We start from the raw sequence: 25448 nt of genomic DNA, 5'->3' as shown, positions 1-25448 counted from the left end.
CACATATACACTCACCTGTGCCCTGTGTCCCTCAGACATGTCACACATATACACTCACCTGTGCCCTGTGTCCCTCAGACATGTCACACATATACACTCACCAGTGCCGTGTCCCTCAGACATGTCACACATATACACTCACCTGTGCCCTGTGTCCCTCAGACATGTCACACATATACACTCACCTGTGCCCTGTGTCCCTCAGACATGTCACACATATACACTCACCTGTGCCGTGTCCCTCAGACATGTCACACATATACACTCACCAGTGCCCTGTGTCCCTCAGACATGTCACACATATACACTCACCTGTGCCCTGTGTCCCTCAGACATGTCACACATATACACTCACCAGTGCCCTGTGTCCCTCACACATGTCACACATATACACTCACCTGTGCCCTGTGTCCCTCAGACATGTCACACATATACACTCACCTGTGCCCTGTGTTCCTCAGACATGTCACACATATACACTCACCTGTGCCCTGTGTCCCTCAGACATGTCACACATATACACTCACCTGTGCCCTGTGTCCCTCAGACATGTCACACATATACACTCACCTGTGCCGTGTCCCTCAGACATGTCACACATATACACTCACCTGTGCCGTGTCCCTCAGACATGTCACACATATACACTCACCTGTGCCCTGTGTCCCTCAGACATGTCACACATATACACTCACCTGTGCCGTGTCCCTCAGACATGTCCCACTCATACACTCACCTGTGCCCTGTGTCCCTCAGACATGTCACACATATACACTCACCTGTGCCCTGTGTCCCTCAGACATGTCACACATATACACTCACCTGTGCCGTGTCCCTCAGACATGTCACACATATACACTCACCTGTGCCCTGTGTCCCTCAAACATGTCACACATATACACTCACCTGTGCCCTGTGTCCCTCAGACATGTCACACATATACACTCACCTGTGCCCTGTGTCCCTCAGACATGTCACACATATACACTCACCTGTGCCCTGTGTCCCTCAGACATGTCACACATATACACTCACCAGTGCCCTGTGTCCCTCAGACATGTCACACATATACACTCACCTGTGCCGTGTCCCTCAGACATGTCACACACATATACACTCACCTGTGCCCTGTGTCCCTCAGACATGTCACACATATACACTCAAATGTGCCCTGTGTCCCTCAGACATGTCACACATATACACTCACCTGTGCCCTGTGTCCCTCAGACATGTCACACATATACACTCACCTGTGCCCTGTGTCCCTCAGACATGTCACACATATACACTCACCAGTGCCCTGTGTCCCTCAGACATGTCACACATATACACTCACCAGTGCCCTGTGTCCCTCAGACATGTCACACATATACACTCACCTGTGCCCTGTGTCCCTCAGACATGTCACACATATACACTCACCTGTGCCCTGTGTCCCTCAGACATGTCACACATATACACTCACCAGTGCCCTGTGTCCCTCAGACATGTCACACATATACACTCACCTGTGCCCTGTGTCCCTCAGACATGTCACACATATACACTCACCTGTGCCCTGTGTCCCTCAGACATGTCACACATATACACTCACCAGTGCCCTGTGTCCCTCAGACATGTCACACATATACACTCACCAGTGCCCTGTGTCCCTCAGACATGTCACACATATACACTCACCTGTGCCCTGTGTCCCTCAGACATGTCACACATATACACTCACCTGTGCCCTGTGTCCCTCAGACATGTCACACATATACACTCACCAGTGCCCTGTGTCCCTCAGACATGTCACACTTATACACTCACCTGTGCCCTGTGTCCCTCAGACATGTCACACATATACACTCACCAGTGCCCTGTGTCCCTCACACATGTCACACATATACACTCACCTGTGCCCTGTGTCCCTCAGACATGTCACACATATACACTCACCTGTGCCCTGTGTCCCTCAGACATGTCACACATATACACTCACCTGTGCCCTGTGTCCCTCAGACATGTCACACATATACACTCACCTGTGCCCTGTGTCCCTCAGACATGTCACACATATACACTCACCTGTGCCCTGTGTCCCTCAGACATGTCACACATATACACTCACCTGTGCCGTGTCCCTCAGACAAGTCACACATATACACTCACCTGTGCCGTGTCCCTCAGACATGTCACACATATACACTCACCTGTGCCCTGTGTCCCTCAGACATGTCACACATATACACTCACCAGTGCCCTGTGTCCCTCAGACATGTCACACATATACACTCACCAGTGCCCTGTGTCCCTCAGACATGTCACACATATACACTCACCTGTGCCCTGTGTCCCTCAGACATGTCACACATATACACTCACCTGTGCCGTGTCCCTCAGACATGTCACACATATACACCAGTGCCCTGTGTCCCTCAGACATGTCACACATATACACTCACCTGTGCCCTGTGTCCCTCAAACATGTCACACATATACACTCACCTGTGCCGTGTCCCTCAGACATGTCCCACTCATACACTCACCTGTGTCCCTCAGACATGTCACACATATACACTCACCTGTGTCCTGTGTCCCTCAGACATGTCACACACATATACACTCACCAGTGCCCTGTGTCCCTCAGACATGTCACACATATACACTCACCAGTGCCCTGTGTCCCTCAGACATGTCACACATATACACTCACCTGTGCCCTGTGTCCCTCAGACATGTCACACATATACACTCACCAGTGCCCTGTGTCCCTCAGACATGTCACACATATACACTCACCAGTGCCGTGTCCCTCAGACATGTCACACATATACACTCACCTGTGCCCTGTGTCCCTCAGACATGTCACACATATACACTCACCTGTGCCGTGTCCCTCAGACATGTCACACATATACACTCACCAGTGCCCTGTGTCCCTCAGACATGTCACACATATACACTCACCTGTGCCCTGTGTCCCTCAGACATGTCACACATATACACTCACCTGTGCCGTGTCCCTCTGACATGTCACACATATACACTCACCTGTGCCGTGTCCCTCAGACATGTCACACATATACACTCACCTGTGCCGTGTCCCTCAGACATGTCACACATATACACTCACCTGTGCCGTGTCCCTCAGACATGTCACACATATACACTCACCTGTGCCCTGTGTCCCTCAGACATGTCACACATATACACTCACCAGTGCCCTGTGTCCCTCAGACATGTCACACATATACACTCACCAGTGCCCTGTGTCCCTCAGACATGTCACACATATACACTCACCAGTGCCGTGTCCCTCAGACATGTCACACATATACACTCACCAGTGCCCTGTGTCCCTCAGACATGTCACACATATACACTCACCAGTGCCCTGTGTCCCTCAGACATATCACACATATACACTCACCAGTGCCCTGTGTCCCTCAGACATGTCACACATATACACTCACCTGTGCCCTGTGTCCCTCAGACATGTCCCACTCATACACTCACCTGTGCCCTGTGTCCCTCAGACATGTCACACATATACACTCACCAGTGCCCTGTGTCCCTCACACATGTCACACATATACACTCACCTGTGCCCTGTGTCCCTCAGACATGTCACACATATACACTCACCTGTGCCCTGTGTCCCTCAGACATGTCACACATATACACTCACCTGTGCTGTGTCCCTCAGACATATCCCACTCATACACTCACCTGTGCCCTGTGTCCCTCAGAGATGTCACACATATACACTCACCTGTGCCCTGTGTCCCTCAGACATGTCACACATATACACTCACCTGTGCCCTGTGTCCCTCAGACATGTCACACATATAAACTCACCTGTGCCCTGTGTCCCTCAGACATGTCACACATATACACTCACCTGTGCCCTGTGTCCCTCAGACATGTCACACATATACACTCACCTGTGCCCTGCGTCCCTCAGACATGTCACACATATACACTCACCTGTGCCCTGTGTCCCTCAGACATGTCACACATATACACTCACCAGTGCCGTGTCCCTCAGACATGTCACACATATACACTCACCTGTGCCCTGTGTCCCTCAGACATGTCACACATATACACTCACCTGTGCCCTGTGTCCCTCAGACATGTCAAACATATACACTCACCTGTGCCGTGTCCCTCAGACATGTCACACATATACACTCACCAGTGCCCTGTGTCCCTCAGACATGTCACACATATACACTCACCTGTGCCCTGTGTTCCTCAGACATGTCACACATATACACTCACCTGTGCCCTGTGTCCCTCAGACATGTCACACATATACACTCACCTGTGCCCTGTGTCCCTCAGACATGTCACACATATACACTCACCTGTGCCGTGTCCCTCAGACATGTCACACATATACACTCACCTGTGCCGTGTCCCTCAGACATGTCACACATATACACTCACCTGTGCCCTGTGTCCCTCAGACATGTCACACATATACACTCACCTGTGCCGTGTCCCTCAGACATGTCCCACTCATACACTCACCTGTGCCCTGTGTCCCTCAGACATGTCACACATATACACTCACCTGTGCCCTGTGTCCCTCAGACATGTCACACATATACACTCACCTGTGCCGTGTCCCTCAGACATGTCACACATATACACTCACCTGTGCCCTGTGTCCCTCAGACATGTCACACATATACACTCACCTGTGCCCTGTGTCCCTCAGACATGTCACACATATACACTCACCTGTGCCCTGTGTCCCTCAGACATGTCACACATATACACTCACCTGTGCCGTGTCCCTCAGACATGTCACACATATACACTCACCTGTGCCGTGTCCCTCAGACATGTCACACATATACACTCACCTGTGCCCTGTGTCCCTCAGACATGTCACACATATACACTCACCTGTGCCCTGTGTCCCTCAGACATGTCACACATATACACTCACCAGTGCCCTGTGTCCCTCAGACATGTCACACATATACACTCACCAGTGCCCTGTGTCCCTCAGACATGTCACACATATACACTCACCAGTGCCGTGTCCCTCAGACATGTCACACATATACACTCACCAGTGCCCTGTGTCCCTCAGACATGTCACACATATACACTCACCAGTGCCCTGTGTCCCTCAGACATATCACACATATACACTCACCAGTGCCCTGTGTCCCTCAGACATGTCACACATATACACTCACCTGTGCCCTGTGTCCCTCAGACATGTCCCACTCATACACTCACCTGTGCCCTGTGTCCCTCAGACATGTCACACATATACACTCACCAGTGCCCTGTGTCCCTCACACATGTCACACATATACACTCACCTGTGCCCTGTGTCCCTCAGACATGTCACACATATACACTCACCTGTGCCCTGTGTCCCTCAGACATGTCACACATATACACTCACCTGTGCTGTGTCCCTCAGACATATCCCACTCATACACTCACCTGTGCCCTGTGTCCCTCAGAGATGTCACACATATACACTCACCTGTGCCCTGTGTCCCTCAGACATGTCACACATATACACTCACCTGTGCCCTGTGTCCCTCAGACATGTCACACATATAAACTCACCTGTGCCCTGTGTCCCTCAGACATGTCACACATATACACTCACCTGTGCCCTGTGTCCCTCAGACATGTCACACATATACACTCACCTGTGCCCTGCGTCCCTCAGACATGTCACACATATACACTCACCTGTGCCCTGTGTCCCTCAGACATGTCACACATATACACTCACCAGTGCCGTGTCCCTCAGACATGTCACACATATACACTCACCTGTGCCCTGTGTCCCTCAGACATGTCACACATATACACTCACCTGTGCCCTGTGTCCCTCAGACATGTCAAACATATACACTCACCTGTGCCGTGTCCCTCAGACATGTCACACATATACACTCACCAGTGCCCTGTGTCCCTCAGACATGTCACACATATACACTCACCTGTGCCCTGTGTTCCTAAGACATGTCACACATATACACTCACCTGTGCCCTGTGTCCCTCAGACATGTCACACATATACACTCACCTGTGCCCTGTGTCCCTCAGACATGTCACACATATACACTCACCTGTGCCGTGTCCCTCAGACATGTCACACATATACACTCACCTGTGCCGTGTCCCTCAGACATGTCACACATATACACTCACCTGTGCCCTGTGTCCCTCAGACATGTCACACATATACACTCACCTGTGCCGTGTCCCTCAGACATGTCCCACTCATACACTCACCTGTGCCCTGTGTCCCTCAGACATGTCACACATATACACTCACCTGTGCCCTGTGTCCCTCAGACATGTCACACATATACACTCACCTGTGCCGTGTCCCTCAGACATGTCACACATATACACTCACCTGTGCCCTGTGTCCCTCAGACATGTCACACATATACACTCACCTGTGCCCTGTGTCCCTCAGACATGTCACACATATACACTCACCTGTGCCCTGTGTCCCTCAGACATGTCACACATATACACTCACCTGTGCCGTGTCCCTCAGACATGTCACACATATACACTCACCTGTGCCGTGTCCCTCAGACATGTCACACATATACACTCACCTGTGCCCTGTGTCCCTCAGACATGTCACACATATACACTCACCTGTGCCCTGTGTCCCTCAGACATGTCACACATATACACTCACCAGTGCCCTGTGTCCCTCAGACATGTCACACATATACACTCACCTGTGCCGTGTCCCTCAGACATGTCACACATATACACTCACCTGTGCCCTGTGTCCCTCAGACATGTCACACATATACACTCACCTGTGCCCTGTGTCCCTCAGACATGTCACACATATACACTCCCCTGTGCCCTGTGTCCCTCAGACATGTCACACATATACACTCACCTGTGCCCTGTGTCCCTCAGACATGTCACACATATACACTCACCTGTGCCCTGTGTCCCTCAGACATGTCACACATATACACTCACCTGTGCCCTGTGTCCCTCAGACATGTCACACATATACACTCACCTGTGCCATGTCCCTCAGACATGTCACACATATACACTCACCTGTGCCGTGTCCCTCAGACATGTCACACATATACACTCACCTGTGCCGTGTCCCTCAGACATCTCATACATATACACTCACCAGTGCCCTGTGTCCCTCAGACATGTCACACATATACACTCACCTGTGCCCTGTATCCCTCAGACATGTCACACATATACACTCACCAGTGCCGTGTCCCTCAGACATGTCACACATATACACTCACCTGTGCCCTGTGTCCCTCAGACATGTCACACATATACACTCACCTGTGCCCTGTGTCCCTCAGACATGTCACACATATACACTCACCTGTGCCCTGTGTCCCTCAGACATGTCACACATATACACTCACCTGTGCCGTGTCCCTCAGACATGTCACACATATACACTCACCTGTGCCCTGTGTCCCTCAGACATGTCACACTTATACACTCACCAGTGCCCTGTGTCCTTCAGACATGTCACACATATACACTCACCTGTGCCCTGTGTCCCTCAGACATGTCACACATATACACTCACCTGTGCCCTGTGTCCCTCAGACATGTCACACATATACACTCACCTGTGCCGTGTCCCTCAGACATGTCACACATATACACTCACCTGTGCCGTGTCCCTCAGACATGTCACACATATACACTCACCTGTGCCCTGTGTCCCTCAGACATGTCACACATATACACTCACCTGTGCCGTGTCCCTCAGACATGTCCCACTCATACACTCACCTGTGCCCTGTGTCCCTCAGACATGTCACACATATACACTCACCTGTGCCCTGTGTCCCTCAGACATGTCACACATATACACTCACCTGTGCCGTGTCCCTCAGACATGTCACACATATACACTCACCTGTGCCCTGTGTCCCTCAGACATGTCACACATATACACTCACCTGTGCCCTGTGTCCCTCAGACATGTCACACATATACACTCACCTGTGCCCTGTGTCCCTCAGACATGTCACACATATACACTCACCTGTGCCGTGTCCCTCAGACATGTCACACATATACACTCACCTGTGCCGTGTCCCTCAGACATGTCACACATATACACTCACCTGTGCCCTGTGTCCCTCAGACATGTCACACATATACACTCACCTGTGCCCTGTGTCCCTCAGACATGTCACACATATACACTCACCAGTGCCCTGTGTCCCTCAGACATGTCACACATATACACTCACCTGTGCCGTGTCCCTCAGACATGTCACACATATACACTCACCTGTGCCCTGTGTCCCTCAGACATGTCACACATATACACTCACCTGTGCCCTGTGTCCCTCAGACATGTCACACATATACACTCCCCTGTGCCCTGTGTCCCTCAGACATGTCACACATATACACTCACCTGTGCCCTGTGTCCCTCAGACATGTCACACATATACACTCACCTGTGCCCTGTGTCCCTCAGACATGTCACACATATAAACTCACCTGTGCCCTGTGTCCCTCAGACATGTCACACATATACACTCACCTGTGCCATGTCCCTCAGACATGTCACACATATACACTCACCTGTGCCGTGTCCCTCAGACATGTCACACATATACACTCACCTGTGCCGTGTCCCTCAGACATCTCATACATATACACTCACCAGTGCCCTGTGTCCCTCAGACATGTCACACATATACACTCACCTGTGCCCTGTATCCCTCAGACATGTCACACATATACACTCACCAGTGCCGTGTCCCTCAGACATGTCACACATATACACTCACCTGTGCCCTGTGTCCCTCAGACATGTCACACATATACACTCACCTGTGCCCTGTGTCCCTCAGACATGTCACACATATACACTCACCTGTGCCCTGTGTCCCTCAGACATGTCACACATATACACTCACCTGTGCCGTGTCCCTCAGACATGTCACACATATACACTCACCTGTGCCCTGTGTCCCTCAGACATGTCACACTTATACACTCACCAGTGCCCTGTGTCCTTCAGACATGTCACACATATACACTCACCTGTGCCCTGTGTCCCTCAGACATGTCACACATATACACTCACCTGTGCCGTGTCCCTCAGACATGTCACACATATACACTCACCTGTGCCCTGTGTCCCTCAGACATGTCACACATATACACTCACCTGTGCCGTGTCCCTCAGACATGTCACACATATACACTCACCTGTGCCCTGTGTCCCTCAGACATGTCACACATATACACTCACCTGTGCCCTGTGTCCCTCAGACATGTCACACATATACACTCACCTGTGCCCTGTGTCCCTCAGACATGTCACACATATACACTCACCTGTGCCCTGTGTCCCTCAGACATGTCACACATATACACTCACCTGTGCCGTGTCCCTCAGACATGTCACACATATACACTCACCTGTGCCCTGTGTCCCTCAGACATGTCACACATATACACTCACCTGTGCCCTGTGTCCCTCAGACATGTCACACATATAAACTCACCTGTGCCGTGTCCCTCAGACATGTCACACAAATACACTCACCTGTGTCCCTCAGACATGTCACACATATACACTCACCTGTGCCGTGTCCCTCAGACATGTCACACATATACACTCACCTGTGCCCTGTGTCCCTCAGACATGTCACACATATACACTCACCTGTGCCGTGTCCCTCAGACATGTCACACATATACACTCACCTGTGCCCTGTGTCCCTCAGACATGTCACACATATACACTCACCTGTGCCCTGTGTCCCTCAGACATGTCACACATATACACTCACCTGTGCCCTGTGTCCCTCAGACATGTCACACATATACACTCACCTGTGCCCTGTGTCCCTCAGACATGTCACACATATACACTCACCTGTGCCCTGTGTCCCTCAGACATGTCACACATATACACTCACCTGTGCCGTGTCCCTCAGACATGTCACACATATACACTCACCTGTGCCCTGTGTCCCTCAGACATGTCACACATATACACTCACCTGTGCCCTGTGTCCCTCAGACATGTCACACATATACACTCACCTGTGCCGTGTCCCTCAGACATGTCACACATATACACTCACCTGTGCCGTGTCCCTCAGACATGTCACACATATACACTCACCAGTGCCCTGTGTCCCTCAGACATGTCACACATATACACTCACCTGTGCCCTGTGTCCCTCAGACATGTCACACATATACACTCACCTGTGCCCTGTGTCCCTCAGACATGTCACACATATACACTCACCTGTGCTCTGTGTCCCTCAGACATGTCACACATATACACTCACCTGTGCCCTGTGTCCCTCAGACATGTCACACATATACACTCACCTGTGCCCTGTGTCCCTCAGACATGTCACACATATACACTCACCTGTGCCCTGTGTCCCTCAGACATGTCACACATATACACTCACCAGTGCCCTGTGTCCCTCAGACATGTCACACATATACACTCACCTGTGCCCTGTGTCCCTCAGACATGTCACACATATACACTCACCTGTGCCCTGTGTCCCTCAGACATGTCACACATATACACTCACCTGTGCCCTGTGTCCCTCAGACATGTCACACATATACACTCACCTGTGCCGTGTCCCTCAGACAGGGTCACACATATACACTCACCTGTGCCCTGTGTCCCTCAGACATGTCACACATATACACTCACCTGTGCCCTGCGTCCCTCAGACATGTCACACATATACACTCACCTGTGCCCTGTGTCCCTCAGACATGTCACACATATACACTCACCTGTGCCCTGTGGTCCCTCAGACATGTCACACATATACACTCACCTGTGCCGTGTCCCTCAGACATGTCACACATATACACTCACCTGTGCCAGTGTCCCTCAGACATGTCACACATATACACTCACCTGTGCCCTGTGTCCCTCAGACATGTCACACATATACACTCACCTGTGCCCTGTGTCCCTCAGACATGTCACACATATACACTCACCTGTGCCCTGTGTCCCTCAGACATGTCACACATATACACTCACCTGTGCCCTGTGTCCCGTCAGACATGTCACCACATATACACTCACCTGTGCCCGTGTCCCTCAGACATGTCACAACATATACACTCACCTGTGGCCCTGTGTCCCGCAGACATGTCACACATATACACTCACCTGTGCCCTGTGTCCCTCAGACATGTCACAAATATACACTCACCCTGTGCCCTGTGTCCCTCAGACATGTCACACATATACACTCACCTGTGCCCGTGGTCCCTCAGACATGTCACACATATACACTCACCTGTGCCGTGTCCCTCAGACATGTCACACATATAACACTCACCTGTGCCCTGTGTCCCTCAGGGACATGTCACACATATACACCACCCTGTGCCCTGTGTCCTCAGACATGTCACACATATACACTCACCGGAGCCCTGTGTCCCTCAGGACATGTCACACATATACACTCACCCTGTGCCGTGTCCCTCAGACATGTCACACATATACACTCACCTGTGCCCTGTGTCCCTCAGACATGTCACCACATATACACTCACCTGTGCCCTGTGTCCCTCAGACATCAGTCACACCATATACACTCACACTGTGCCCAGTGTCCCTCAGACATGTCACACATATACACTCACCTGTGCCCTGTGTCCCTCAGACATGTCCACACATATACACTCACCTGTGCCCCTGTGTCCCTCAGGACATGTCACACATATACACTCACCTGTGCCCTTTGTCCCTCAAGACATGTCACACATATACACTCACCTGTGCCTGTGTCCCTCAGACATGTCACACATATACAACTCCACCTGTGCCGTGTCCCTCAGACATGTCACACATATACACTCACCTGTTGCCCTGTGTCCCTCAGACATGTCACACATATACACTCACCTGTGCCCTGTGTCCCTCAGACATGTCACACATTACACTCACCTGTGCCCTGTGTCCCTCAGACATGTCACACTTATACACTCACCTGTGCCGTTGTCCCTCAGACATGTCACCACATATACACTCACCTGTGCCCTGTGTCCCTCAGACATGTCACACATCTTACACTCACCTGTGCCCTGTGTCCCTCAGACATGTCACACATATACACTCACCTGTGCCCTGTGTCCCTCAGACATGTCACACATATACACTCACCTGTGCCCTGTGTCCCTCAGACATGTCACACATATACACTCACCTGTGCCTGTGTCCCTCAGACATGTCACACATATACACTCACCTGTGCCCTGTGTCCCTCAGACATGTCACACATATACACTCACCTGTGCCCTGTGTCCCTCAGACATGTCACACATATAAACTCACCTGTGCCTGTGTCCCTCAGACATGTCACACAAATACACTCACTGTCCCTGTCCCTCAGACATGTCACACATATACACTCACCTGTGCCTGTGTCCCTCAGGACATGTCACACATATACACTCACCTGTGCCCTGTGTTCCCCCTCAGACATGTCACACATATACACTCACCTGTGCCGTGTCCCTCAGACATGTCACACATATACACTCACCTGTGCCCTGTGTCCCTCAGACATGTCACACATATACACTCACCTGTGCCCTGTGTCCCTCAGACATGTCACACATATACACTCACCTGTGCCCTGTGTCCCTCAGACATGTCACACATATACACTCACCTGTGCCCTGTGTCCCTCAGACATGTCACACATATACACTCACCTGTGCCCTGTGTCCCTCAGACATGTCACACATATACACTCACCTGTGCCCGTGTCCCTCAGACATGTCACACATATACACTCACCTGTGCCCTGTGTCCCCTCAGACATGTCACACATATACACTCACCTGTGCCCTGTGTCCCTCAGACATGTCACACATATACACTCACCTGTGCCCTGTGTCCCTCAGACATGTCACACATATACACTCACCTGTGCCCGTGTTCCCTCAGACATGTCACACATATACACTCACCTGTGCCCTGTGTCCCTCAGACATGTCACACATATACACTCACCTGTGCCCTGTGTCCCTCAGACATGTCACACATATACACTCACCTGTGCCCTGTGTCCCTCAGACATGTCACACATATACACTCACCTGTGCCCTGTGTCCCTCAGACATGTCACACATATACACTCACCTGTGCCCTGTGTCCCTCAGACATGTCACACATATACACTCACCTGTGCCCTGTGTCCCTCAGACATGTCACACATATACACTCACCTGTGCCCTGTGTCCCTCAGACATGTCACACATATACACTCACCTGTGCCCTGTGTCCCTCAGACATGTCACACATATACACTCACCTGTGCCCTGTGTCCCTCAGGACATGTCACACATATACACTCACCTGTGCCCTGTGTCCCTCAGACATGTCACACATATACACTCACCTGTGCCCTGTGTCCCTCAGACATGTCACACATATACACTCACCTGTGCCCTGTGTCCCTCAGACATGTCACACATATACACTCACCTGTGCCCTGTGTCCCTCAGACATGTCACACATATACACTCACCTGTGCCCTGTGTCCCTCAGACATGTCACACATATACACTCACCTGTGCATGTGTCCCTCAGACATGTCACACATATACACTCACCTGTGCCCTGTGTCCCTCAGACATGTCACACATATACACTCACCTGTGCCCTGTGTCCCTCAGACATGTCACACATATACACTCACCTGTGCCCTGTGTCCCTCAGACATGTCACACATATACACTCACCTGTGCCCTGTGTCCCTCAGACATGTCACACATATACACTCACCTGTGCCCTGTGTCCCTCAGACATGTCACACATATACACTCACCTGTGCCCTGTGTCCCTCAGACATGTCACACATATACACTCACCTGTGCCCTGTGTCCCTCAGACATGTCACACATATACACTCACCTGTGCCCTGTGTCCCTCAGACATGTCACACATATACACTCACCTGTGCCCTGTGTCCCTCAGACATGTCACACATATACACTCACCTGTGCCCTGTGTCCCTCAGACATGTCACACATATACACTCACCTGTGCCCTGTGTCCCTCAGACATGTCACACATATACACTCACCTGTGCCGTGTCCCTCAGACATGTCACACATATACACTCACCTGTGCCCTGTGTCCCTCAGACATGTCACACATATACACTCACCTGTGCCCTGTGTCCCTCAGACATGTCACACATATACACTCACCTGTGCCGTGTCCCTCAGACATGTCACACATATAAACTCACCTGTGCCCTGTGTCCCTCAGACATGTCACACATATACACTCACCTGTGCCTGTGTCCCTCAGACATGTCACACATATACACTCACCTGTGCCGTGTCCCTCAGACATGTCACACATATACACTCACCTGTGCCTGTGTCCCTCAGACATGTCACACATATACACTCACCTGTGCCCTGTGTCCCCTCAGACATGTCACACATATACACTCACCTGTGCCCTGTGTCCCTCAGACATGTCACACATATACACTCACCTGTGCCCTGTGTCCCTCAGACATGTCACACCATATACACTCACCTGTGCCCTGTGTCCCTCAGACATGTCACACATATACACTCACCTGTGCCCTGTGTCCCTCAGACATGTCACACATATACACTCACCTGTGCCTGTGTCCCTCAGACATGTCACACATATACACTCACCTGTGCCCTGTGTCCCTCACACATGTCACACATATACACTCACCTGTGCCCTGTGTCCCTCAGACATGTCACACATATACACTCACCTGTGCCCTGTGTCCCTCAGACATGTCACACATATACACTCACCTGTGCCCTGTGTCCCTCAGACATGTCACACATATACACTCACCTGTGCCCTGTGTCCCTCAGACATGTCACACATATACACTCACCTGTGCCCTGTGTCCCTCAGACATGTCACACATATACACTCACCTGTGCCCTGTGTCCCTCAGACATGTCACACATATACACTCACCTGTGCCCTGTGTCCCTCAGACATGTCACACATATACACTCACCTGTGCCCTGTGTCCCTCAGACATGTCACACATATACACTCACCTGTGCCCTGTGTCCCTCAGACATGTCACACATATACACTCACCTGTGCCCTGTGTCCCTCAGACATGTCACACATATACACTCACCAGTGCCCTGTGTCCCTCAGACATGTCACACATATACACTCACCTGTGCCCTGTGTCCCTCAGACATGTCACACATATACACTCACCTGTGCCCTTGTTCCCTCAGACATGTCACACATATACACTCACCTGTGCCCTGTGTCCCTCAGACATGTCACACATATACACTCACCTGTGCCGTGTCCCTCAGACATGTCACACATATACACTCACCTGTGCCCTGTGTCCCTCAGACATGTCACACATATACACTCACCTGTGCCGTTGTCCCTCAGACATGTCACACATATACACTCACCTGTGCCCTGTGTCCCTCAGACATGTCACACATATACACTCACCTGTGCCCTGTGTCCCTCAGACATGTCACACATATACACTCACCTGTGCCGTGTCCCTCAGACATGTCACACATATAAACTCACCTGTGCCCTGTGTCCCTCAGACATGTCACACATATACACTCACCTGTGCCCTGTGTCCCTCAGACATGTCACACATATACACTCACCTGTGCCGTGTCCCTCAGACATGTCACACATATACACTCACCTGTGCCCTGTGTCCCTCAGACATGTCACACATATACACTCACCTGTGCCCTGTGTCCCTCAGACATGTCACACATATACACTCACCTGTGCCGTGTCCCTCAGACATGTCACACATATACACTCACCTGTGCCCTGTGTCCCTCAGACATGTCACACATATACACTCACCTGTGCCCTGTGTCCCTCAGACATGTCACACATATACACTCACCTGTGCCCTGTGTCCCTCAGACATGTCACACATATAAACTCACCTGTGCCGTGTCCCTCAGACATGTCACACATATACACTCACCTGTGCCCTGTGTCCCTCAGACATGTCACACATATACACTCACCTGTGCCGTGTCCCTCAGACATGTCACACATATACACTCACCTGTGCCCTGTGTCCCTCAGACATGTCACACATATACACTCACCTGTGCCGTGTCCCTCAGACATGTCACACATATACACTCACCTGTGCCCTGTGTCCCTCAGACATGTCACACATATACACTCACCTGTGCCCTGTGTCCCTCACACATGTCACACATATACTCTCACCTGTGCAGTGTCCCTCAGACATGTCACACATATACACTCACCTGTGCCCTGTGTCCCTCAGACATGTCACACATATACACTCACCTGTGCCCTGTGTCCCTCAGACATGTCACACATATACACTCACCTGTGCCGTGTCCCTCAGACATGTCACACATATACACTCACCTGTGCCCTGTGTCCCTCAGACATGTCACACATATACACTCACCAGTGCCCTGTGTCCCTCAGACATGTCACACATATACACTCACCTGTGCCGTGTCCCTCAGACATGTCACACATATACACTCACCTGTGCCGTGTCCCTCAGACATGTCACACATATACACTCACCAGTGCCCTGTGTCCCTCAGACATGTCACACATATACACTCACCTGTGCCCTGTGTCCCTCAGACATGTCACACATATACACTCACCTGTGCAATGTGTCCCTCAGACATGTCACACATATACACTCACCTGTGCCCTGTGTCCCTCAGACATGTCACACATATAAACTCACCTGTGCCGTGTCCCTCAGACATGTCACACATATACACTCACCTGTGCCCTGTGTCCCTCAGACATGTCACACATATACACTCACCTGTGCCGTGTCCCTCAGACATGTCACACATATACACTCACCTGTGCCCTGTGTCCCTCAGACATGTCACACATATACACTCACCTGTGCCGTGTCCCTCAGACATGTCACACATATACACTCACCTGTGCCCTGTGTCCCTCAGACATGTCACACATATACACTCACCTGTGCCCTGTGTCCCTCAGACATGTCACACATATACACTCACCTGTGCCGTGTCCCTCAGACATGTCACACATATACACTCACCTGTGCCCTGTGTCCCTCAGACATGTCACACATATACACTCACCTGTGCCCTGTGTCCCTCAGACATGTCACACATATACACTCACCTGTGCCGTGTCCCTCAGACATGTCACACATATACACTCACCTGTGCCCTGTGTCCCTCAGACATGTCACACATATACACTCACCTGTGCCCTGTGTCCCTCAGACATGTCACACATATACACTCACCTGTGCCGTGTCCCTCAGACATGTCACACATATACACTCACCTGTGCCGTGTCCCTCAGACATGTCACACATATACACTCACCAGTGCCCTGTGTCCCTCAGACATGTCACACATATACACTCACCTGTGCCCTGTGTCCCTCAGACATGTCACACATATACACTCACCTGTGCCCTGTGTCCCTCAGACATGTCACACATATACACTCACCTGTGCCCTGTGTCCCTCAGACATGTCACACATATACACTCACCTGTGCCCTGTGTCCCTCAGACATGTCACACATATACACTCACCTGTGCCCTGTGTCCCTCAGACATGTCACACATATAAACTCACCTGTGCCGTGTCCCTCAGACATGTCACACATATACACTCACCTGTGCCGTGTCCCTCAGACATGTCACACATATACACTCACCAGTGCCCTGTGTCCCTCAGACATGTCACACATATACACTCACCTGTGCCCCTCAGACATGTCACACATATACACTCACCTGTGCCCTGTGTCCCTCAGACATGTCACACATATACACTCACCTGTGCCCTGTGTCCCTCAGACATGTCACACATATACACTCACCTGTGCCCTGTGTCCCTCAGACATGTCACACATATACACTCACCAGTGCCCCGTGTCCCTCAGACATGTCACACATATACACTCACCAGTGCCCTGTGTCCCTCAGACATGTCACACATATACACTCACCTGTGCCCTGTGTCCCTCAGACATGTCACACATATACACTCACCTGTGCCGTGTCCCTCAGACATGTCACACTCATACACTCACCTGTGCCGTGTCCCTCAGACATGTCACACTCATACACTCACCTGTGCATGTCAAATACACAGCGATAAAAACACAAAGTGCTTAAACTAATCAAACAAATGTATCCTCTAAATGGCAAATAACTTTATACAGTTGACAACAATTGAAGTCACAGGGAGGAGCTGAGAGGACTATTACAGAGTTTTATGGCAAAATCAGCAGATTAATTTTGACCTAAATTACAAGTTTTGCGTTAAACCCTGTGCGTAAATAACGCTAAAAATTTTGTGGTATCGCACTTTCCATAGCACCCCCATTAAAAGTTACCAAAAAACCTTCTTGTGCTGTGCATTATGGTGTGTTAAGCTCCATACCGCACAAATGCCAAGTCCTGACTTTATGTGCTCGTGCACGTTTTCCCCCATAGATATCAATGGAGAAAAAGTGTTAGAAAAAAAACTAACACCTGCGATTGCGGAATGGCGATCGCTATAACGCATTCCCCATTGATGTCCATAGGGACAAGGAGGTTATCTAAAAATCTTAGTCTAAATACCCCTAATCGCCGCCTCCCGACATTGCAGACACTAAATAAAGTTATTATCCCCTAAACCGCCGCCCCCGACATCACCAACACTAAATAAAAATATTAACCCCTAAACCGCCGAACCCCACATTGCTACTATTAAAATAAAGATATTAAACCCTAATCCGCCGCCCACCCGCATCGCTAACACTACAATAAACCTATTAACCCCTAATCCGTCGCCCACCCGCATCGCTAACTCCTAAATAAAACTATTAACACCTAATCTGCCGCCCCTATATCTCATATACTCAACTAAACCTATTAACCCCTAAACCACCAAACACCCACATCACGTCTACATAAATAAACCTAATAACCCTTAAACCCCCATATATATCGACTACCTAAATAAACCTATTAACCCCTAAACCACTGGCCCCTCACATCGAAACTACCTAAATTAAACTATTAACCCCTAAAACTAACACCCCCTAACTTTAAATTAAAGTTACAATATAACTACCTTCAAATTAATAAAAGCTTACCTGTGAAATCAAAAACCTAAGCTTAAACTATAAATAAACCTAACTTACTCTTTTAAAAAAATAAAATATACCAAAAATAAAAATTTTAAAATCCTAACACTACTAAAAAAACTGTGGGCGGCCAGCAGTTTAGGGGTTAATAGCTTTATTTAGTGTTGGCTATGTGGGGGTTTAGGGGTTAATAGGTTTATTTAGTGTTGGCGATGTGGGGGGGGGTTGACGGTTTAGGGGTTAATAGCTTTATTTAGTGTTGGCAATGTGGGGGGGATTAGGGGTTAATAGGTCTATTATAGTATTTACGATGCGGGGGGAGGGCGGTTTAGGGGTTAATAGTGTAGTTTATGGGTGTTAGTGTACTTTGTAACATTTTTGTTATAAGTTATGAGAAACATTTTTGTTTCGTAAAATCCATAACTACTGGCCTATAATAGCGGAATGAATCATTGCGGTATAAGCTATAACGCTAGCTTAATAGCCGGACCGCACAACCTGTAATACGGGTGACATAAAAATTCCAAACTCAAAAGCCATTTTTTGAGTGCGGAATGGAGAGTTGGGCTACAGGCTAAAACGCTAGCGTTCTAGCCGTACCGCCGCCACTTGTAATAGGGTGAGATGAATATTCCGCTCGCAAAGGTCAATTTCTTCAGCATTCTAGCCATACCACACAACTTGTAATCTAGGTCTTAGTTTGCTTAATATTGTATTTGGTAAATGTTTACCTAAGACTTACACTGTCTGCTGTGTAACCATCTGAGAACATAAAACTTATTTACCAGGGAGACAAAATGTCACCATCACAGAATCTTCCTTATACTTAATATGTGCCAATCACCTGTAGCAGTATTTATAGGAACTTCATCCTCCTCAGTCTTCACCTGATCACACACATATGGTTCTTCTCCGTGCTCAACCTCTGAGCCATCTGAAGGCGTCACATCCGTATGGCCTATACAGTGAGAATACACACATGTCACATTTGGTCACACACACATTTATATGGGCACAAGATACTTATTTAGCAGATTATCACACATATTATGCACACTCACCTGTGATACAGGCACTTCAAACGCAACAAATATGCAAGCACTTACCTGTGATTCGTGTAACTCATACACTACATGCATGCACACTCACCTGTAACCAGGTTAACTCAGACTCAACATATATGCACACTCGCCTGTACCAAACTTCTGACAAACATATGTACACACTTTCCTGTAACACCTCTCTCTCACACACCACACAAGTGCACACTTACCTGTAACCCTCATCTCTCACACAAAATACATATCAATATGCCATGTCCCTTACACAAAACATTAAGGGCTAGATTACAAAAGAGGCGCAAACATGTCTGCGCAAGCGATTTCGCAATCCATTTTAATTGTGCTTATATTACATTTTTCTTTGTTCTCTTGCAATCTTTATTTAAAAAGCAGGAATGTAACGCTTAGGAACTAGCCCATTTTTAGTTTATAACCTGGTTTATGCTTGCTTAATAGTCGCTAAATGTAGCCACCAATAAGCAAGTGCTATCCAGGGTGCTGCACATTAAATGGGCTGGCTCCTAAGCTTTACATTCCTACTTTTTAAATAAAGATAGCAAGAGAAGGAAGAACATATAATAATTGGAGTAAATTAGAAAGTTGCTTTGCATACTATTTCTGAATCGCAAAAGAAAAAAAAATGGGTTTAGTATCCCTTTAAATACTAGTGCATGGGTCCTCACAGCATAAGTGTGTATGCCACTGAAACAATGTAATAACGTTTACTAGAAGAATCTTTGCAAAATGCACCTATGCACATTTCAATTTTGACCTTTCTATCCCTTTATTCACTTTACCCTGTGTAAGCCAATCACATGTTTTCTGCAAAGTTGTTCTAACACTGATCTGCAATTCTACAACAATTGACTTTTCCTTGATATATACTGAAAAAATACTTCTACCTTCTGATCTTCAGTAACTAAACTCCTCATTTCAGAATTTAATGGACCAACATTTCCATTCTTACATATTTTTTGGCTTTTATGTACTTAAATAAATATTTTCATATTAGTCTATAGCTTTCAAATTTGCTTTCTCTATCTTAGACTAACTGCTCTTTTGACCTATTTATAACTGTCTCTAATTGGCCACAGCAGAGAAGGTAACCTAAGTTACAACATGGCAGCTCCCATTGTATTATAGGCATTAAAACTTTACACTTATTTTGTCACTATTTAAACAACTAATGAAACTTTAAAAAAAACATCTGCATCTTATTCTTAGACTAATCTTTTCTTTGAATGCATAATTCTATCTAGCATTTATTTAGTGTTTAATGTCTGTCATGATACAATCATGTGGAGTAGTTGATACCTGGATTGGCTATCCAGCAGAGGTGGTATTGTGTTTCAGCCTGGAAAAGGTTAATGTGAATTGCCTTTTTCTGTGTGTGAAATCTGCTTTCAGAAAAGCTGTAAGCTGATACCCCCTCCTTCCCCCCTCTCCTTAACTGTGTAACTGTGTGTAAGAATGCGGAATGCTCCTCCCCTTGGAGACTCATACTGGGAGCTAAGACTTGTTTGCATTGGCTGGACTTGTCGTAAATTATAACCAGGGCGTTGTCTTTGACAAGACTTAGAAAGTTTGGTTTAAGTATGCAGCAGAAAGACTTTGTGGGCAGAACTGCCCTGGGGACCAAACCACTAACATCAGGACCTGCATTCTCCACATATCTAAAGGAACTTGGTAATAAGTTAGATATTGTGTGTAATTCTTTTCATGTCCCATTTTCTTTTTAAAGAACTGTAGCTTGGATCCTGAAGAAGAAGATAGAAGACCCCGCTTGGAAGATGACATCGCCCGGATGGAAAACTTCTTCTGCGCCGCTTGGAAGATATCGCCCGGATGGAAGACTTCTTTTGCGCCGCCTGGAGGATCACTTCATCGGATGGAAGACTTCTTCAGCGCCCCTTGGAGGATCACTTCTGCCGCTCCGGATCTCCTCTTCGGTTCCATCGGTGGGTCGGCTAGCTGAAGACAACTCAAGGTAGGATGATCTTCAGGGGGGTAGTGTTAGGTTTATTTAAGGGGGGTATGGGTTAGATTAGGGGTATGTGGATGGTGGGTTTTAATGTTGGGGGGGTTGTATTTTTCTTTTACAGGCAAAAGAGCAGTTTTCTTTGGGGCATGCCCCACAAAAGGCCCTTTTAAGGGCTGGTAAGGTAAAAGAGCTTTGAACTTTTTTTAATTTAGAATAGGGTAGGGCATTTTTTTATTTTGGGGGGCTTTGTTATTTTATTAGGGGGCTTAGATTAGGTGTAATTAGCTTAAAATTGTTGTAATATTTTTAAAATGTTTGTAACTTATTTTTTTTATTTTTTGTAACTTAGGTTTTTTTATTTTTTGTACTTTAGTTAGTTTATGTAATTGTATTTAATTGTAGTTATTTGTAGTTAATTTATTGAATTAATTTAATGATAGTGTAGTGTCAGGTTTAATTGTAACTTAGGTTAGGATTTATTTTACAGGTAATTTTGTATTTCTTTTAGCTAGGTAGTTATTAAATAGTTAATAACTATTTAATAACTATTCTAACTAGCTAAAATAAATACAAAGTTACCTGTAAAATAAATATAAATCCTAAAATAGCTACAATGTAATTATTATTTATATTGTAGCTATCTTAGGGTTTATTTTACAGGTAAGTATTTAGCTTAAATAGAAATAATTTATTAAAGTATAGTGTAGTGTTAGGTGTAATTGTAACTTAGGTTAGTTTTTATTTTACATGTAAATTTATCTTTATTTTAGCTAGGTAGCTATTAAATAGTTAAGGGCAGATTAGGGGTTAATACTATTTATTATAGGGTTATTGAGGCGGGAGTGAGGCGGATTAGGGGTTAATAACTTTATTATAGTAGCGGTGAGGTCCGGTCGGCAGATTAGGGGTTAATAATTGTAGGTAGCTGGCGGTGACGTTGTGGGGGGCAGATTAGGGGTTAATAAATATAATATAGGGGTCGGCGGTGTTAGGGGCAGCAGATTAGGGGTACATAGGGATAACGTAGGTGGCGGCGGTGTGCGGTCGGCAGATTAGGGGTTAAAAAAATTTAATAGAGTGGCGGCGATGTGGGGGGGCCTCGGTTTAGGGGTACATAAGTAGTTTATGGGTGTTAGTGTACTTTAGAGCACAGTAGTTAAGAGCTTTATGAACCGGCGTTAGCCCAGAAAGCTCTTAACTACTGACTTTTTTCTGCGGCTGGAGTTTTGTCGTTAGATTTCTAACGCTCACTTCAGCCAAGACTCTAAATAACGGCGTTAGAAAGATCCCATGGAAAATATAGGATACGCAAATGGCGTATGGGGATCTGCGGTATGGAAAAGTCGCGGCTGCAAAGTGAGCGTTAGACCCTTTCCTGACCGACTCTAAATACCAGCGGTAGCCCAAAACCAGCGTTAGGAGCCTCTAACGCTGATTTTGACGGCTAACGGCAAACTCTAAATCTAGCCGTTAGTTAATAATATTAATATTATTTATATTTATTTAAATAATAATTAAGTTAGGGGGTGTTAGGGTTAGACTTAGGTTTAGGGGGTAATACATTTAATGTAGGTGGCGGCGGTTCAGGGTAGTCAGATTAGAGGTTAATATATTTAATGTAGGTGACGGCGGTGTAGGGGGGTCAGATTAGGGGTTAATAATTTTAATGTAGGTGGCGGCGGGGTCCGAGAGCAGCGGATTAGGGGTTAAACACTTTATTTAGATGCGGCGGGGTCCGGGAGCGGCAGTTTAGGAGTTAATTCATATAATGTAGGTGACGGCGGGGTCTAGGAGCGGCGGTTTAGGGGTTAAACACTTTATTTAGGTGCGGTGGGGTCAGGGAGCAGCGGTTTAGGGGTTAATACATATAATGTAGGTGGCAGCGGGGTCCGGGAGTGGCGGTTTAGGGGTGTGACAGACCCTTCTGTCAGGACTGAAGGAGTTAATTGTGTTTAGCTAAGAAACTAATTTCTAAAGACAGAGTTGCTGGCTCCAGCTATAATCTAATTAGTGCTAAGCATTCTATTGTTTGATCACCTCCAGAGAGAAAACGCCTAAGTGATAAGAAGGGCCAAAAGTGTCTTGTGGTTGAAGTGTTTAAGTAATATAATTCTATTGTATCATGTCAAAGGGCTTGTTCCCTCCATGTAATGTACAACAGTCTTTCAACCCCCATCGGGGGGGGGGGGGGTCAAACCTGTATAAATACTAGGCATCTAGCCTTTAATAAATGTCATTCTGTTTTAAACCTGAAAACTGGCTTGGTTGTGAATTGCTGATTCCCTATGCAGGACATTGTTCATCTGGTATTAACCTTGGTATCCTGTTGGTACCGTAACAATTGGTGGCAAGCGACGGAATGAACCTTATCGCCCAGAAGAGCAACTACACAAGCCAGTAACCTCAGGAAGAGGGGGATTATTACAATACTGACTAAGATGGAAAAGAGAAAAGTAAATTTTGCAGCTTTTAAAAACTTCCTGGAAACAGAAGGAGAGATTGATGGGTACCTTGCGGATTTTGAGAGGCAATGTGCACTACACAAGGTACCCGCAGAGGACTGGGTCACGATATTATCTGGAAAATTATCCGGCCGGGCCAGAGAGGCTTTTCGGGCCATTCCAGATGAGGAAGTCAGGGATTATAATACGGTAAAAGAGGCTCTGCTCTCCAGGTATGCGGTTACACCGGAGGCATACCGGAGGCGGTTCAGAGACACTGTTAAATTAGCTGGAGATTCCTACCTTGAGTGGGCATGTAAGGTGCACCGCACAGCAGCTCACTGGATAGCGGGGTGCCAAGCCATATCTGGGGAAGAGGTGCTGCAGCTATTCCTGTTGGAACATTGCTTCGACAAGTTACCCGCAGGAGTTCGAGAGTGGGTTCGGGACCGTAAACCCTCCACCCTGCAGGAAGCGGCTCGCTTGGCAGATGAGTATACGGATGCCCGCAAACTGGACACTGCTACCACTAAGCCCCCTGCTAGAGTGGAGTACAGACCCCCAGTCACCCCAGCAGCTGCCAGTTACCAAACCCCGGCGCACCGCTATACCACACGGCCTCCGGCCACGAACTACCCTCAGAGAGCCCTGTTCAATTTGCGGGGCTACTCACAACCGATTCGATGCTTTGGATGTAAGCAACTAGGGCACAAAAGACCAGAGTGTCCCCTAAACGCAGCGAACCAAGCGCAGTCCTGGAGAAGACCTGCCGGCGGAATCCC

The 25448-nt window shown here is 48.1% G+C and overlaps 1 protein-coding gene across 4 annotated transcripts in view; it reads right to left on the bottom strand.

Moving 5' to 3' along the window:
* The window catches only part of LOC128657423 (oocyte zinc finger protein XlCOF7.1-like), a 181041-nt gene that overhangs the window by 67103 nt on the left and 88490 nt on the right, over positions 1–25448 (bottom strand). For all 4 annotated transcript variants that reach the window (XM_053711772.1, XM_053711775.1, XM_053711773.1 and 1 more), the window contains exon 8: positions 20028–20141. In XM_053711772.1, coding sequence (XP_053567747.1) covers positions 20028–20141 — 114 coding nt within the window. The remainder of the gene's footprint in view (positions 1–20027; positions 20142–25448) is intronic.

This window comes from Bombina bombina, chromosome 4, assembly GCF_027579735.1.
Source record: "Bombina bombina isolate aBomBom1 chromosome 4, aBomBom1.pri, whole genome shotgun sequence".
NCBI classification, from domain to species: domain Eukaryota; kingdom Metazoa; phylum Chordata; class Amphibia; order Anura; family Bombinatoridae; genus Bombina; species Bombina bombina.
This window is presented reverse-complemented; position numbering and strand designations above follow the sequence as displayed.